The following is a 19,359-nucleotide window of genomic DNA, read 5'->3' as shown; positions in this document are numbered from 1 at the left end:
ATCTCTCTGTCTCTCTCTCTCTCTCTCTCTCTCTCTCTCTCTCTCGCTCTCTCTCTCTACTTCCGCTTGTAGCTTTCTTTCTCACCCCTTGTAGCGCCCTCTCTCTCTCTCTCCCCTTGGAGCGCCCTCTCTCTCTCTCCCCTTGTAGCACCCTCTCTCTCTCTCCCCTTGTAGCGCCCTCTCTCTCTCTCTCTCTCCCTTGTAGCGCCCTCTCTCTCTCTCTCTCTCCCCTTGTAGCGCACTCTCTCTCTCTCCCCTTGTAGCGCCCTCTCTCTCTCTCCCCCTTGTAGCGCCCTCTCTCTCTCTCTCTCCCCCTTGTAGCGCCCTCTCTCCCTCCCTCCCCCTTGTAGCGCCCTCTCTCTCTCCCCTTGTAGCGCCCTCTCTCTCTCTCTCTCCCCTTGTAGCGCCCTCTCTCTCTCTCTCCCCTTGTAGCGCCCTCTCTCTCTCTCTCCCCTTGTAGCGCCCTCTCTCTCTCTCCCCTTGTAGCGCCCTCTCTCGCTCTCCCCTTGTAGCGCCCTCTCTCTCTCTCCCCTTGTAGCGCCCTCTCTCTCTCCTCTTATAGCTCTCTCTCTCTCTCTCTCTCTCTCTCTCTCTCTCTCATTCCCTCTCATCTATCTTTCCCTCTCATCTATCTTTCTTCAGCAATAGTAAACAGGTCCCATGGGACTTCCTCCTTTGTGCCTTTGTATTTTCCTGGTAGTCCTCATAGCCCTGACAGAATAATTGGGCTAAAGCTTAACACACTCAGGGAAACCATAACACTAGTCAGTCACAACACCAGAGATACTACTGTATCTGCTGGCTCTCAATGGTCAGACCCAATCATACTGCTGTATGCCAGGCTAGGGTAACAATATCGGGGAGACCCATCTGTAGTGATGGGTGTGTCAGTAATGAGTGCTGACACCCTCCCCAGCCCTCTGAACCAAACAGCAGAACAAAGGCTGACTGCCCCACACTACATGTGGAGAATTGGGAGAAGAGTACAGAGGCACAGCCAGCCAGGGCAGGGCCCTTGGCGCTGGATCGTGGTCTCCCTCTGTTTAATTAGTGTGCATGGAGAGAATGAGAGTCACATGGTCCTGTCTTGGCTCTTCTCAGACCTGAGGCGATACTGCCCTCCACAGCCCGACCCTCAAAATGAGTCTGGAGAAATGGCCGCCCAGCAAGACACAACCACACTTTCTACTTGAAGCTAGAACTAAAGGACTACATGAATACTATATAAATCAGAGAACCACAAAGTGGGCCGAGTTTGACTGTTGTGGCCTTCAGCTTGTATGTTGATTCTGAGTATTTGTTCTTTATTGGAGAACAAAATAGTCATATTGTGATGATCAGACATACAGGTAACTGCCAAAATAAACTTAGTGTCTTAATAGAGCGTTTAGCCACCACGAGCCACCAAAACAGCATTAATGCGACTTGTGTCTGGAACTCTATTGGAGGGCTGTGACACCATTCTTCCACGAGAAATTCCATCATTTGGCGTTTTGTTGATGGTGTTGGAAAACACCGTCACAGGCAGTTCAATTGAGTTGAGATCTGGTGACTGAGATGCACAAACTCACCCTTTAAAACCCCTTTGAGACCCCTCTTTTAAAGCCACGGTAGCCAAAATAAGCATGATGGGATGTTAATTGCTTAATTAACTCAGGAACCACATCTGTGTGGAAGCACCTGCTTTCAATCTACTTTGTATCCCTCATTTACTGAAGTATTTCCTTTATTTTGGCAGTTACCTGTACATGTGTTATTGTGTTTCTGAGGAAGAGAGCGAGAGCTCTACCTAAGTGGTCTAAAAGCCTCGGGCTGAATCTACTCTTGGAACGAGGGGGACAAAGAGAGACAATGTTACCCTGTCTCTGTCCTTCTACCTCGCTCTCTCCTCCCCTTTCCTCCTCTCTCCTTCTCCTCTTCCTCCTCCTCTTCCTCCCTCACTCTCCTTGTTTCTGTAGGTAATTTCACCCCTGGATGGAGCTCCTAATGGAACTGATTGGGCTTTCTGGTTGGCTTGGAGATTTCCTGCTGGGAGACTATTTATTTTATACATGTGCTTAACCCCGGCTGACTCCTGCTCTGTCTGTCTGGTCTGGCCCATAGAGACACAATGAGGCGTGGCTGTAGTACCAGTGGCCAAGGCCATCCTGCCCCGCACACACACCCCCTCCACCCGGTCAGGGAAATCTAGATGGGAAATCTGACAGCCTGGGGACTAGCTTAGATCCCTTTAGCATTTTGAACACTCACTACATGTGCATATCTCTATGGGACATGTCCCCAAGCAAAAATGTGTTTATCTAGGTTGTGTGTGTCCCAAGTCATCACGCTCTTTGTGTGATTGATATCAGCTTGGACGCAGGGTGTGGGCATGCGTCCGTGCGTGCGTGGCAATACCTCCCCCTCCCCCTCACCCGTCATACCCCCTCCCCTGGCACCGTCCCTGTGGGATAGAGGTCTTGTAGCAGAGACCAGTCTGCTAATCTCCTCTGGTCCAGTGTTGAATGGTGACTGATGTTTGCTTATGGACAACTAAAGCCTGTGCCTTTGTGCGTCTGTTCTCTCAAGAGGCTAGCAACAGCGTGAAGGTTGGTTCTTCTGGCTATTGGTGTGTGCTCAGTGTGTGAGTAGTTTGGTGTGTTGGGACCCATAATGCCATTAAAGGACCAAGTCATTGGATTGTCAACCAGTCTATTAGCTGTTAGGATAGTAGTGTTCACTGATCAGAATACAGTGTTACCCTTGAGCAGAGTTGTGATGTCCTCATTGGTGGCACTGGTGTTGATTGCACAGCAAATGCTCCAGTTTTAAATAATCACTGACAGTGTTACATTTAACACTGGGCAGGTGTCTATACAGGTCCACACTTTTCAGTGTTAAATTAACACTGCTTAGTTCTGATGCTGTTACACTCTGTCAGTGTTAGGGAATTAACACTTTTAGGGTTATGCAATAACCCTTAAATTATTTTTAACCATTACGCAAAGACGTCCGTATCTCTTGACAAGGTCGCTCGTGTTGGATTAAGGACATGTGTTAGTGACAGAGACATGGTTGTTGAATTCATTCATTTTCAGTACTGTGGACTTCGCCAAGTGAGTTCCTACTGGAGGCGAATGGTATCATTCAAATTAATCTCTTTAGGACACTACATAAAATATTGTACGGCCTGCTGTGTTAGGAACCCCCTGGTTTACAGGCCACATCAGGACTGCAAGTCACATTATGCTGGCTTGCAAAATCTGATAATGATGGGCGTGGTTTTGATGTGAAATGTTTCCTCTCCACATAATAAAACTGACACAATCACCCTCAACACTGGGGTTCTTTTATACCAGAGTGAATCAACACCACAAATGTTACACTGAAAAATCAACACTAGATAACACTGGCCAATTTGCTCGGTGGAGCTCAATGACAGGTCATCCTCAACTCACAACAATGCTTGGAATCTAAGTGTATCACTGAAACAGTATAACCATCCCCTCTGTTAGAAAATTGTTTATATTGTAAAGCTGCATCTTGTTTTATTTCTCTTCAACTCAGATATTTCCTCTTCTCGCTCTTTGTCTCTCAAAGACGTCTGTGTCTTTTGAAGGTCTGAAGAACAAACTCAGCCATTAAATTGAGCCCCCAGGCAATCACAACACTACTGTCCTCTGGAGTTGATCACAGACCACGAGGCCTGAGGCCATTGTCTGAGAACATGAAGACATATTCTCATTGTTTGGCCACATGGTTTAGGTCTTAGTAATTAGAGCAAGGGGCTCCTTATTCCTATTAATGAACTCAGGTCAGGCTACTCTGTCCACACATCTCAACGGGGTGTGAGATATGTTATAACACCTGGAAATGAAGCTGGTCCAGGTTGTGACTGATGTTTCTCTCCCTTTGTTCTTTATTTCCACAGAGGTGGAGCAGATTGAGGCCATAGCTAAGTTTGACTATGTGGGACGCACCCCCCGGGAGCTGTCCTTTAAGAAGGGTGCGTCGCTGCTGCTGTACCACCGCGCCTCTGAGGACTGGTGGGAGGGCCGGCACAATGGCGTGGACGGACTGATCCCGCATCAGTACATAGTGGTGCAGGACCTGTGAGTAACAACCATTCATAAACATGAACATCAGCGATGGATGAAGAGCAGTTTGACAATAAATCTGCCAGACAGTAAATGATTCTGTCAGACAGGCAGGAAACAGTCAGTCAGTTAATCAGGTGTTTTATAAACCCGGGGAGTAATTTCAAGTGGCAGGTGTATCAAAAGCTTTCTCTTGTGTTTTGATGTCATTAGCCACACACCAATAACACTCATGGAAGTTCCTTGACTGAAAATCACAAAGGCACAGATAAATCATTCAAATCATGCCTGATATGTTAGCTCAAAGACACTTCACTGACAATTGTACCTTTAGTGGTAACACATATTAATGAAATGTGGATTTGATGTCAGTCAATGTGGCAGAAGTAAAGATGCTAAAGAGAAGGCCAGAGTGTGCTTTAAGTTTACAACTCAAATGAATTCATTGAAAACACCCTCAGATAGTAATTCCCGGTATAAAAGTACGCAATCATTTTAAAGATGAGCCACTTGGTATACAGTTGGAGCTTTCTTGTGAAACTGTTCTCTACTTTCTCCTCCCTCCTTAATCCTCCACCTCCTACCCCTCCCTCCTTCCTTTCTGCAGATGACTTTGTCAACCATTTTGGAAAAAAGGTTGATGATATCCACTCCTCATTCACTCAGCCTACTGAGTCCACTGATCCCACTCACACAGAACTACCCTACGCCTTGACCTCTTTCTCCTCTCTCTCTCTCCAGATGAAATCCTGCGACTAGTGATGTTCGGCCGCCCAACAACCTGCCCACTTGACCTCATCCCCTCTTCCCTTTTCCAGACAATCTCTGGAGACCTCCCATTCCTCTCTTCCTTCCTCAACTCCTCCCTTACAAATGGCTGCTTCCCTTCTGACTTCAAGATGGCCAGAGTTGCTCCCCTCAAGAAACTTGACCCCCTCTAATGTCAAAAACGACAGACCAGTATCTCTTCTTTCTTTGCTTTCTAAAACACAGTCTGCTGTCTCTGACCAACTCTCTCGATATCGCTCTCAGAATGATCTTCTTGACCCTAATCAGTCAAGGCCTCAAGGTGGACACCGCAAACCATCAGATCCTCATCCAAACCCTTGAGACCCTTTCAGGCGTCTCACTTGACAGGTCGTTCCTACCTGGCAGGTCATTTTTACCAGGTGGCATGGAGAGGATGTGTGTCTGCACCACTGATGTCCCCTCGGTAGTGCTGAGCGATTAACAGAAAATGTTGTTGACCAACGTCAGTTCAATTACTTTATTTGCATTTAGTTTCTCGAAATCAAAAAAAATCACTAGATAGACCAAGTCAATAACTAAGTGGGATGCTGGGCTGAAGGGAGTTTTCATTAAACAGATATTCAACCTAGTTCAGCGCAGAAACGTGGTAATTAACTACAATGACCATAATCAATTGTGCCCTTTTCTGTCTCGGACAGAGATGGATACACTTTTAAGCCTGTTACGTTAGGTTAGATAACCACAGACCGCATGAGAGAGGAGTGTACAGAACACCAATATGAGAGTGAGGGATAGAGACAGTTTGTGAAAGTATGCCTTATTTACTTTGAAGAACTAGTAAAAATGGTTTGCCAGACAGCTCTGCAGCATGCTCGCCTAGCTAAATAGGATGACTGAAGACAGTAGAGTATTGGGAGCATGAGATCAAGTTGTCTGGCTGGCTGCTACTGCCTGAGCAGAGAGAAGATGATGGATGACTTTAAGGAATTAAAAATAATAGTCATAAAATATAAACAAAAGTAATATACACAACTGAAATATTGTTTTAGTTCATAGTAGTTTCCTACTTGTCTTTTGATGTCTACCCGATTTGGGCCTGGTCAGAGACAGTGGAATATTTTCAATGTTTTGGCAATTTAATGTTCACTTTTTATGGCATTGGAATTTCCTTTTCATTATGCATTTAAACAATATGCCGTACCTGTCAGAAGTTTGGACACACTTACTAATTCAAGGGTTTTTTCTTTATTGCTGCTATTTGCTACATTGTAGAATAATAGTGAAGGCATCCAATCTATGAAATAACACATGGAATCATGTAGTAACCAAAAAAAAGTACTAAACAAATCAAAATATATTTTATATTTGAGATTCTTCAAAGCAGCCACCCTTTTCCTTGATGACAGCTTTGCACATTCTTGGCATTCTCTCAACCAGCGGCATGAGGTAGTCACCTGGAAATGTTTTCCAATAGTCTTGACGGAGTTCCCACATATGCTGGCAGCTTTTCCTTCACTCTGCGGTCCAACTCATCCCAAACCATCTCAATTGGGTTGAGTTCGGGTGATTGTGATTGTGGAGGCCAGGTCATCTGATGCAGCACTCCATCCCTCTCCTTATTTGTCAAATAGCTCTTACACAGCCTAGAGGTGTGTTTTGGGTCATTGTCCTGTTAAAAAACAATTGATAGTCCCACTAATCGCAAACCAGACGGGATGGCGTATCGCTGCAGAATGCTGTGCTATCCATGCTGGTTAAGTGTGCCTTGAATTCTAAATAAATGACAGACAGTGTCACCAGCAAAGCATCATCACACCACCTCCTCCATGCTTTGTGTGGGACCCACACGTGCGGAGATCATCCGTTCACCTATTCTGCGTCTCACAAAGACAGAGGTTGGAAACAAAAATCTCAAATTTGGACTCATCAAACCAAAGGACAGATTTCCACTGGTGTAATGTCCATTGCTCGTGTTTCTTGGCCCAAGCAAGTCTCTTCTTATTGTTGGTTTTCTTTAGTAGTGGTTTCTTTGCAGTAATTTGACCATGAAGGCCTGATTCGTGAAGTCTCCTCCGAACAGTTGATGTTGAGATGTGTCTGTTACCTGAACTTATTTCGCTGCAATTTCTGAGGCTGGTAACTCTAATGAACTTATCCTCTACAGCAGAGGTAACTCTGGATCTTCCTTTTCTGTGGCGGTCCTCACGAGAGCCAGTTTCATCATAGTGCTTGATGGTTTTTGCAACTGTAATGTTTCATATTGACTGACCTTCATGTCTTAAAGTAATGATCGACTGTCGTTTCTCTTTGATTATTTGAGCTGTTCTTGCCATAATATGGACGTGGTCTTTTATCAAACAGGGCTATCTTCTGATACCACCCCTACCTTGTCACAACTCAACTGATTGGCTCAAATGCATTAAGAAGGAAAGAAATTCCACAAATTAACTTTTAACAAGGCACGCCTGTTAATTGAAATGCATTCCTGGTGACTACCTCATGAAGCTGGTTGAGAGAATGCCAAGAGTGTGCAAAGCTGTCATCAAGGCAAAGGGATACTTTGAAGAATCTCAAATATAAATATATTTTGATTAGTTTAACACTTTTTTGGTTACTACTTGATTCCATATGTTGTTATTTAATAGTTTTGCTGTCTTCACTATTATTCTACAATGTAGAAAACAGTAAAAATAAAGTTTTGACTGGTACTGTATATATATAAAAATATATACACACACACAGTGGGGAGAACAAGTAGTTGATACACTGCCGATTTTGCAGGTTGTCCTACTTACAAAGCATGTAGAGGTCTGTAATTTATATCATTTATATTAATATATTTAATTTATATCATAGGTACACTTCAACAAAAATCCAGAAAATCACATTGTATGATTTTTAAGTAATTAATTAACATTTTATTGCATGACATAAGTATTTGATACATCAGAAAAGCAGAACTTTAATATTTGGTACAGAAACCTTTGTTTACAATTACAGAGATCATACGTTTCCTGTAGTTCTTGACCAGGTTTGCACACACTGCAGCAGGGATTTTGGCCCACTCCTCCATACAGACCTTCTCCAGATCCTTCAGGTTTCGGGGCTGTCGCTGGGCAATACGGACTTTCAGCTCCCTCCAAAGATTTTCTATTGGGTTCAGGTCTGGAGACTGGCTTGGCCACTCCAGGTCCTTGAGATGCTTCTTACGGAGCCACTCCTTAGTTGCCATGGCTGTGTGTTTCGGGTCGTTGTCATGCTGGAAGACCCAGCCACGACCCATCTTCAATGCTCTTACTGAGGGAAGGAGGTTGTTGGCCAAGATCTCGCGATATATGGCCCCATCCATCCTCCCCTGAATACGGTGCAGTCGTCCTGTCCCCTTTGCAGAATAGCATCCCCAAAGAATGATGTTTCCACCTCCATGCTTCACGGTTGGGATGGTATTCTTGGGGTTGTACTCATCCTTCTTTTTCCTCCAAACATGGCAGGTGGAGTTTAGACCAGAAAGCTCTATTTTTGTCTCATCAGACCACATGACCTTCTCCCATTACTCCTCTGGGTCATCCAGATGGTCATTGGCAAACTTCAGACGGGCCTAGACATGCGCTGGCTTGAGCAGCGGGACCTTGCGTGCACTGCAGGATTTTAATCCATGACGGCGTAGTGTGTTACTAATGGTTTTCTTTGAGACTGTGGTCCCAGCTCTCTTCAGGTCATTGACCAGGTCCTGCCGTGTAGTTCTGGGCTGATCCCTCATCTTCCTCATGATCATTGATGAGGTGGTGAGATCTTGCATGGAGCCCCAGACCGAGGGTGATTGACCGTCATCTTGAACTTCTTCCATTTTCTAATAATTGCGCCAACAGTTGTTGCCTTTTCACCAAGATGCTTGCCTATTGTCCTGTAGCCCATCCCAGCCTTTTGCAGGTCTACAATTGTACCCCTAATGTCCTTACACAGCTCTCTGGTCTTGGCCATTGTGGAGAGGTTGGAGTCTGTTTGATTGAGTGTGTGGATAGGTGTATTTTATACAGGTAACAAGTTATATTTATATATATATATTGAAATTGAAAACCGTGATTATTTTGTAATAATCTAACCGAAATTACCTCAAAAAGCACTAATCGCTCAGCACTACCTCCAGGGCTCAGTTCTAGGCCCTCTCCTCTTTTCTCTGTACACCAAGTTTCTGCTCTGTCATATCCTCACATGGCCTTCCTATCATTGCTATGTGGATGACACTCAACTAATCTTCTCCTTACCCTCTTCTGACACCCAGGTGGCGACACGCATCTCTGCGTGCCTGCCAAACATCTCAGCTTGGATGTCGGCCCATCACCTCAAGTTCAGCCCCGACAAAACAGAACTGGTATTTCTCTCGGGGAAGGCCTGTCCACTCCAAGACCTCTCCATCACAGTTGACAACTCCACGGTGTCCCCCTTCCAGAGTGCAAAGGACCTTGGCATGACCCTGGACACCCTGTCGTTCTTTGCAAACATCAAAGCAGTGACTCGCAGCTGCAGGCTCATAATCTAGGCACTTGTCATCTCCCATCTCGACCAGTAGTTCTCAAACTGTGGGGTGGTCGACGAGGGTGGGGTCTTTACAAATATATATATATTTGTGAACTCAGTCCGGCTGTAAACTTACTCTTGAAATTTGTAATAGCAGAATGCACAAGATGCAATTTACAAATTGGGTAGTGAATCATCAGTTCCTCTTGTCATGTTAGTTATTGCATACCTTACATGCTGACCAGAGCGAGCGTGCAATCTCGCGCATGTTGATTTTGTCCACCTACACCAGACGCGATAAGGATACGCAGGTTGAAATATCAAAACGAACTCTGAACCAACTATATTAATTTAGGGTCTGGTGGAAAAGCATGAAACATTTATGGCACTTTAGTCAGCTAACTTGCTGTTGCTAGCTAATTTCTCCTGGGATATTAACATTAGGTTGTTATTTGACGTGAAATGCACAACAATTAATCCACAGATAAAAGTGTAAACCAAGTTCGTTTCTAGTAATCTCCTCCTTCAGGCTTCTTCTTCGGACTTTATATGGCAGTTGGCAACCAACTCCGTTTCAATCTTTCCATCACCCCGTGGGTACATGCTCCTAAAAACCAATCAGGAGATGGGAGAGATGGGACTTGTAGCTCGTCATGCGTCACAAATTGAACCAAGTTTTATTTTAGCACCTGCTATGTAGACGCGCGTAAGCAGTGTGGGTGCAATGATTGAATAACATGTATGTGTACATTTATTTTGCAATATTCTCACGCACGCGATGCACATTTAAAAAGAAAAGTATGGATATTGTTGTAATTTGTTTGTCACTCAAATATCACATGAATACACATTATACATGGCAATATGTATAGAATTGCAAGAAAATGTGCTTTAAAACTGCCAAATGTTCTTTGCACCCCATGACAAAATGTGTAGAATTGCAGGAAATACACTTTATACCTGCAGAATTCTCTCCATCAATAAGAGGGGTGTGAACAGTTTGTGTCATGAACAGTGCTTGTGCCCATAGAAATAGACGTGGCGCGTGCATTCAGGGGGTGCGGGATGTTCCCCAATACTGGAAGGGGGGCCCTGAGAGAAAACATTTGGGAACCCCTGGTTTAGACTACTACAACGCTCTGTTCGCTGGGCTCCCCTCTTGTACCATCAAACTCTGCAGCCCATGTCACCCCACTCCTTCGCACACTGCACTGGCTTCCAGTTGAAGCTCACATCGTCTTCAAGACCCTGGTGCTTGCTTACAGAGCAGCAAGAGGAACTGCCCCTCCATACCTTCAGGCTATTCTCAAATCCTACATCCCAACCCGAGCACTCTGTTCCGCCACCTCTTGTCTCTTTGGCCCTTCCACCCCTACGGGAGGGCAGTTCCCGCTCAGCCCAGTCAAAGCTCTTTTCTGTCTTGGTTAAATAACTCTTGCGGTGTCCCCAAATAATCGCAAATAATAATAATAATAATAATACTTATAATGCTGATAATAATAAAAAGAAAGGCACTTGTCTTTTCCTACTAGCACGGACTTTGCTGATGGAAAATGACCTTTATACGATTCTTATGTGTTGTTGTCTCACCTAGCTATCTTAAGATGAATGCACTAATTGTAAGTCGCTCTGGATAAGAGCATCTGCTAAATGACTCAAATGTCTGAAATGACTAATCATTGCTGGTGTCTGTTTAATGAATCCATTTGGATGTTGAGTGGGCAGTAAGGCCAGAGTCTCATATTGCTACTTTTTGTGTTAGGAGGAATACATTGGAATGATCAATGTTCAAAAGGAGAGGCTCCAGAACTGTCTGGAACAGATAAACTGACTGCAGATTGAAAACCAGAGCCCGGTGTAAATATGGACCAATTAGTTTGAATAAACAGCAGTCCAAATAAGATCTCTACCAACTGTATGAATAATGTTCATTCTCTCGCTCTCCTCGCAGGGATGATGCGTTCTCAGATAATCTCAGTCAGAAGGCGGACAGCGAGGCGAGCAGTGGACCACTACTGGATGACAAGGCCTCATTCAAAAACGACGTTCCATCACCGTGTGAACACTCCCCCGACTCCAACTTTGGAGGAGTCATGGGGAGGTGGGTAACGACTGACAAGGACTACATATTGAAATGTAGCCCTTCTCGTTCTAGTCTCAATGTTTAACTCACTCTGGGTTACTTATATGCAGAAATATAAGATCAGTTTAAAATCTCTCCAAATGCTAATCTTAACCATTTATGGAGTAAATAGTCAATGTTTCAAACTGACCGTAGATCAGTGTCAAGGGCCAACCTAATCCTACTCTGTGTGACTGTGATGTCATCTCTCTCCTCAGGGTGCGGCTACCTTCTGACGGGGCCGCCACCCCTCGACGCCACAGTGGAGAGACCCACAGCCCTCCTCGGGGCACTGACACACCCCCGCGGGCCGCAGCCTGTCCCAGCAGCCCCCACAAGGTGGCAGTTAGCAGGAGCCGCATGGAAAGCCCAGAGAAGAGGCGCCTGGGAACATTTGGCAGCGCGGGCAGCATCAACTACGCTGACAGGAAAGCCTATCCTGAGGGCCACCCCCTGAGGCCTGTAGCAGGGGCCACACGCCACAGTAGCCTGGGGGACCACAAGTCACTGGGGGCTGAGACACTGGCAGAGGTATGGACCTTATTTCCTATCAGCCCCAGGTTCTAAAGTATTACCTCGGCCCAAAAATAACTGCATAGCCTCTTTGCCCCATGTCCTGTAGCCTTATCAGTCATAGAACTCAGACAATATTCAAATATGGAATGGAATCAATAGTGGTGTGCAAGTGATACTTTGTGTGGCCTACGAACACGATAGCTATTTGTCTTACCTTCCCGAAATATCACACAGCAGAGCCAATCAGAGAATATGAATTCCCTAGAGACCAGAGCAAAATGCTTTTCATGGCGATGCTGAAATGAAGTAAATTACACAGAGTACTAATGATCCTTCATATCGGCAGCACAAGCCCAGCGCTGGATACATGGAAAATGAATAGAGACACAGAGGCAGCTTTCGAAATGGCAAAGCTATGATCAGTGCAGCTAATGATAGTGGTCTCCTATCAGAGCCCTATTTCAGACTGAGCCCATGTTGATGACCCTGCACTGTCAGGGCCTGACTAAACCCAGTCTTTGATCTTTAATTATTCTCCACTCATCAATTAATCTGTTATTCAAACAGAGGGAGTGTGTGTGGGATTTAGAGAGGGAGTGTATGTGTCTGTGTGTGATTGTGACAGTGGTAATGAGTGTGCAGCGGGGATATTATTTTCTTCATTTGGTGCTGTTGCGCTGTACTGTGTGAGGAGAAGGAACAGAGAGCGGCTACTAGAGAGGCTAGTTAGAGAGCCGCTGGTGTCTGGAAGAACAAAGCGAGATTTGAGGTCCTGCTGTACTGTCTGTGTGTGTGTGTGTGTCTGGGTGAAGCAGCCCCGACTTAGTGTAAATGTCAGAGACAGTCTGCAACTCCAAGAAAGAGCTACAGTACCAGTCAAAAGTTTGGACACACCTACTCATTTCAGGGTTTTTTTCTTTATTTTTTACTGTTTTCTACATTGTAGAATAATACTGAAGACAGCAAAACTATGAAATAACAACATACGGAATCATGTAGTAACCAAAAAAGTTTTAAACAAATCAAAATATATTTTATATGTCAGATTCTTCAAAGTAGCCACCCTTTGCCTTGATGACAGCTTTGCACAATCTTGGCATTCTCTCAGCCAGCTTCATGAGGTGGTCAACTGGAATGCATTTCAATTAACAGGCGTGCCTTGTTAAAAGATAATTTGTGGATTTTTTTCCCTTCTTAATGCGTTTGAGCCAATCAGTTGTGTTGTGACAAGGCAGGGGTGGAATAGAGAAGATAGCCCTGTTTGGTAAAAGACCAAGTCCATATTATGGCTTGCCAACAGCTCAAATAAGCAAAAAGAAACGACAGTCCATCATTACTTTAAGACATGAAGGTCAGTCAAATTGGAAAATTTCAAGATAAACCATCAAGAGTTATGATGAAACTGGCTCTCATGAGGACCGCCACAGGAAAGCAAGACCCAAATAATTGCTATTTGCAACCATACAATGACCCAAAATACACCTCCAGTCTGTGTAAGGGCTATTTGACCAAGAAGGAGAGTGATGGAGTGCTGCATCAGATGACCTGGCCTCCACAATCACCCGACCCCAACCCAATTGAGATGGTTTGGGATGAGTGGGACTGCAGGGTGAAGGAAAAGCATCCAACAAGTACTCAGCATATGTGAGAACTCCTTCAAGACTGTTGGAAAAACACTCCAGGTGAAGCTGGTTGAGAGAATGCCAAGAGTGTGCAAAGCTGTCCTCAAGGCAAAGCATGGCTACTTTGAAGAATCTAAAATATATTTTGATTGGTTTAACACTTTTTTGGTTACTACATGATTCCATATGTGTTATTTCATAGTTTTGATGTCTTTACTATTATTCTACAATGTAGAAAATAGCAAAAATGATGAGTAGGTGTTTCCAAACTTTTGTCTGGTACTGTACATCACGAGAATGGAGCTGAATTCAGAAAGAAATCACCACATTTACGTTTGACCATTTATTCGAAAAGATAACAATGCATGTCTTGGCGTTAGGGCTCTGTTCCTTAAGGTTAGCTCACTGTCAGAGCGAAGCTTCATATGAAGATGATAATACAACTACAGGCAGTGAGCAGGATATTCTATATCAAATACCCCAAAGGCGGAAACACACAGCCCATGCAGGTAGAGGCTGGGGTGGTGGTGGGATATCAAAAACAGCAAGCATAGGGAGTAACAGCTAGTTACAACAGCAATGCAGCAAGACACACCAACGCATGCGAGCGCGTGACATCTGGTATTGAGGAAGCATGTGTAAAACTGGTCGACTTAAATAGACTGCGTGCAATTAAAGTATGAATCCAGTTAGTGCAAAATCTGCTAATGCAATCAGCTGATGCCACCACACTCGACTTTCCCTTCTGAACTGGCTATGCTTTATTAAAAATATAATATTTTCTGTGTGTTTTGTGTATGTCAGGACATAAAGAAGACCATGACCACGGCCCTACATGAGCTGCGTGAACTGGAGCGCCAGAACACGGCCAAGCAGGCTCCAGACGTGGTGCTGGACACCCTGGACACCACCATGAAGAACCCTGTGAACTCAGAGCCTGGCAGCCCCCTCCACACCATCATGATCCGCGACCCAGACGCCGCCATGCGCCGCAGCAGCAGTTCCACCTCTGAGATGATGAGCACCTTTAAGCCCACCCTGTCAGCCCGTCTGGCCGGAGCCCAGCTGCGCCCTCCGCCCATGAGGCCCGTCCGCCCACCCCCCACCGGACACCGCTCCTCAAGCTCCAGTTCCTCTGGGGTGGGAAGCCCTGCTGTCACACCCACCGAGAAGATCTTCCCCAACAGCACTGCCACGGCTAGCTCTGCAGCCAATGCAGCTAACGCAGCCGGGGACAAGTCCGGCACCATGTAGCTCTGAGGGAGAATTAGGGTTGTCATGTTGCAACTGTTTGACACAGAGGAAAGCCGATAGAAATGGGATGATGCGTTGTTGATGTGTTCTCTGAGAACCGTTTGGGATGTTTCCTTCCTCATTTTGGGTTTGACTTTATTTCTTGAATTCAGGAAGCTCCTGGAGTGAGCCTGAGTTGCCATGGTGATGGCAGGCAGAGAAGCTGTAGGGCTTTGCCTAATCAACACAAGTCTCTGTGAAGCTTGATTTAAAACCAGATGTGAAAATAATGAATAAAATCACCTCTAAGTAAAACGTATTTTTTTATTTTTCGTTTTTTTACCTCAAAATTAGAAGTATGTGGCCAGGTCCGGCTTTTTAGTGATTCATTGACTGCAAAACGTGAAGAAGTACTTGTGGAATTTTCGCATTGGTTTTCATCCTGCACTGGTTGTCCAGATGATGTCTCATCCCTTGCTGGTGGATTGGACACTCACCAATAAGGTGTCTCATCCCTTTCTCTCTGGATTGGACACTGTCTACCAGCCTGTGTCTAAGAGACAGGCAACCAAGATGGTCACCGGCCTTTTGGCTGTAAATAAAGACTTACTTGAAGTTGTTATGCCTTTTCGTTTGTACTGTAGTATAAGGGATGTTCAACAAGGTAACACCATAGCAACATTGTACGTATACGTATGCGTATATGAGATGCGGAAACTGAACCAATATACCAACTCAATGTAAGAAACCTAACCTGTGGTAAACATGTAGTTGAAACTATATAGTTTATGTATTTTTTTTTATTTTTATGGTATAAATGTTGTACAGGCCCAGACAGAACAAGCAAGGAGATGTGAATGGCATTGTCAAAAAACAAACAAACGAAAGAGTCAACCTGCAAACAAAGACAACACGTCAAAGGTTTCTGCTTCCTTTGTGTTGTTTTCATCATTTTCTGCTTGAACACATGTACTCAACACAGCACTGATGGTCACGGGGATGTCAACATCATACCACACATTGTATTTATGAGTGAAAATTCCATTTGCACTCACATGGATCCTGACATTCTCTCTATTATTCATATTTAAGACGGTAAAAAGGAGTGTAATTATACCATTGTTTTTGCCACAGTACGGTTTGAACCCACTTTTATTTTGTAATACTGTGAGAATACTGTTGACCATGGCCCCTTACCCCATAGTCCCTCATTGTTCCAACAGCTCTAGAAAACTACACGGTAACTTGTGTGAAGTCAGTCCACAACCAGATTGACTGATTTTGGTTACCAGGCTGTTGTTGGGTGTTCTAGTGGCCAGTCCTGAGCACTGTTTGGACTGAGCCTGACGCTTCTCTAAGTTGGATGAGAGCTCACAGACTCGGTCCAAATCTGTCAGCTTCCATCCACTACAGTCCAACAGGCTTCCCCTGTGAGCCCTGTGTGGCATGGATGGTGGAGATGCCCATACAAAATAGGAACTCTGCCCATCTGATCCAAATACCCATAAAACGTTGTGCCCATGAAAGCTCTTGGGACACACATATTTACATTCACATTTTAGCAGATGTTCTTATCCAGAGCAAATAGGGTTAAGTGCCTTGCTCAAGGGCACATCAACAGATTTTTCAACTAGTTGGCTCGGGATTTGATCCAGTGACCTTTCAGTTACCGGCCCGACTCTCTTAACCGCTAGGCTACCGGCCGCCCAAATCAGATTTCATACTGTACACTTTGCCATCTTTAAAGCAACCTCTTGCCTGTTCGAGTCTGATTTATGTCATGCTTTTAACATGCAAAATATGCTGGAAAGTACTGTTACAATATTCCTTTTAATCTAAAATGTGATACCTTACCTAGACAACTCCAGTGATGCTTGAGCAGTTAGCGGTAAATGTGGTGAAATAATAACAGCAGCACAGTGGTCTTACCTTCCTTACCTCTTCTCCCCGCGGGTATAACATCCTGACTGTCATGTCTCGGTGTCTCATTCCACCTCTTGTTTTCAGTCCTTCAGCAAGGAAATGTGAGCACGTACTGGCCTATACTGTAGCTGCCATGTTGAATGATATCCTGTGCTGGCCCAAGCCCGCTCCTGCCACTCTGCTCAGTCATACAGTTGTGTGGTTGGACTGCCTTGTATACGGCATGCCCTGCTCTGCATCTTTTATGCTGTACCATTCGACTCATACAATATGACAATTCAACAATGGCTGTTTGCGGAGTCTTTCCTCTGTGAAACACACCATTGACTTATAGCGTAGTCATGGGGGTGGGCTACTATATCCTATTAGTCTAACCTTTTTGGAATATGAGAATACCTGTTGTCACTAACATATAGCAGTATTGTGTGGGCAATGGAATTGAATTGTCAGCTAAGGTAGATTTTAAAAATCTGATTTAGCAGCATGAATCTCAGGCTGTGATTCCATTATCAATCATATCAGCATCATTCAGTCACTGTTGTAATGTGTACAGATCTCGATTTCATACACCGTTTACTATGAGATACATACTTTCATTTGAAAAACGTGTCATCCCTGTCTGTAGTTTGGCAACCCTGCCCTCTGTCCATTACACGGTCCCCTGGTTAGATTCTAGCCTACATGCAGGGCACACAGGGACATGGAAAGCAACCAAAGTTATACACTTCCACCATCTGTTGGCCATATATGGTATTGCTTAAAGTACAAGTACCCTGTGGATAATTGTCTGGTATGTGTGAACTCAGATGGACAGACCTTTCCAACAGGAGAATAATGGGCAAAGAATTAGATGATGAAAACAAATGCATTTCAATTCATTCTGTGTATTTTATTAAAAATAAATAAGTCATAGGGTTTCAATAAGAAAATCAATTAAGAACATTAAACTAAGAGGGTGCTCTCTGTCGAGAGGAGCTGTCACCAACAACTAAATCATGTTTTTTTCCTACAGGAATTACATAACATTTTTCTTAACCACATTTCTCATCAGTAAAACTGAAGCGTACATTCAAGTACATTTTTTCTCAAACATACATAAGCTATATTTTCAAAGATAAACATTTAAAGTCTGCGGTTTGCTTTATTTGCAAAGGTAAGATTAGCATCTTTATGTACAACCAGACTGTTCACGTTTAAATGATTTTTGTAAATGTGTATTTTGTTTATTTATACCTTTTGTCTTAAATTAGTATTTTTAAAGTGCCTTTTGTGCACATCATTTGTTTTTAATGAACTTGTTCAATTACTTTTTTAAACTATATGGTATGTTGTCAGTCATGTTTGGTATACACTTTTATCATATTTTTCCCTTCAGTGTTACATCACACACATCATTTCATCTGAGGAATATGTGAAAACAAGAATGATGTAAATATGTACTGTACACTTTGCTATAGAGGAATTGCTACTCTTCAGATATCTACTAACAGAATGACTGAAATGTAGTATTTACTTGTAGAATGTATTACCTAATATGCTCCAGGTGATTTATGGAAGGGTAATAGATTTATGAAGAAGACTACTGTACACTCAAAAATAATTTCATATTTTTTTCAGTTCTCTCTTATACTGACTGATCATCCTCCTTCATAGCTCAAGCATCATTGCGTTGTTGTAGGCAACAGTGGAGTCTGTCAATATATCCTAGCTCCTCTACTTGCACGGTTTATAAGACACTTATAAAGACACTCTCTTTCCTCTCTAAGCTCTATGTGATTTCTGGAATGTATGCTAAAAATAGGTAATGTCTTTTGTATGTTGGATAAGATAACAATGCTTACAAAGTGGCATTCAGAGACCGGCTGAGTGGCTGAGTGCCTATATTGGTTGGTGTGAGTTGTTGTCATACTGTTTACCCTCTTTTCTCGCTCTCTCTCTCTCTTTAACACGTGTCTAGTGATGCTGTCTGTTCATGAGTGTCTGATTGGTTGAATCCCTTGTGATGTAATGGATGTTGAGAACCCTTTTATGTCCAAATAAAAACAAATGTTTCCCTCTAATGTTGACCTTTTCTGACTGTTTTATCCAGCAGGTCAAATTAATTAACTATACTAGCAAATACAAACGCCCATACCTTGACTAATAGCCTTGTTGATCAATTACCTTGGTGTCTGCAGACGTGCATGAATCTCTATGAATTGGTATGCTAATAGACGGGTAATACGTAACCAATTCTGCAATTTTGGGATATTGTACCATATCGATGCTCAGCTATCTTACAGTGTCTGTGTAAATAGACCAGCTAGCTCACCTCTGTACAGGGAGATCAAGCCCCAAACTTCTTATGACTGAGACTGCAGTTCCATCTGAGGCCACATGATGGAGAAACTACGGCACAAAACTACTGTTGTGCTACTTGCCGGAAATTCAGGGAGAGGCGATCTGAGTGTGGTGAAGTGCAGTGCAGACATGAGCTGCACAATTAGTTTACAATATGTGACCTTTGAGGTTGATTATTATGTGTTAAAATAAATATAAATATATAAATATAAAGTTAGATCAGCAATATATCAGTCAACAACCAACCATTCACGCATGA

The 19,359-nt window shown here is 43.8% G+C and overlaps 1 protein-coding gene across 3 annotated transcripts in view; it reads left to right on the top strand.

Moving 5' to 3' along the window:
* Window positions 1-18,820, top strand: part of LOC118388620 (SLIT-ROBO Rho GTPase-activating protein 3) — a 124,302-nt gene extending 105,482 nt beyond the window's left edge. For all 3 annotated transcript variants that reach the window (XM_035777863.1, XM_035777862.1, XM_052526949.1), the window contains exons 19-22: window positions 3,911-4,091; window positions 11,296-11,445; window positions 11,685-11,997; window positions 14,409-18,820. In XM_035777863.1, coding sequence (XP_035633756.1) covers window positions 3,911-4,091; window positions 11,296-11,445; window positions 11,685-11,997; window positions 14,409-14,858 — 1,094 coding nt within the window. In that variant the 3' untranslated portion in view covers window positions 14,859-18,820. The remainder of the gene's footprint in view (window positions 1-3,910; window positions 4,092-11,295; window positions 11,446-11,684; window positions 11,998-14,408) is intronic.
* Window positions 18,821-19,359: the final 539 nt, after the last annotated feature.

Source organism: Oncorhynchus keta, chromosome 10 (genome assembly GCF_023373465.1).
Source record: "Oncorhynchus keta strain PuntledgeMale-10-30-2019 chromosome 10, Oket_V2, whole genome shotgun sequence".
Taxonomy (NCBI): Eukaryota; Metazoa; Chordata; class Actinopteri; order Salmoniformes; family Salmonidae; genus Oncorhynchus; species Oncorhynchus keta.
This window is presented reverse-complemented; position numbering and strand designations above follow the sequence as displayed.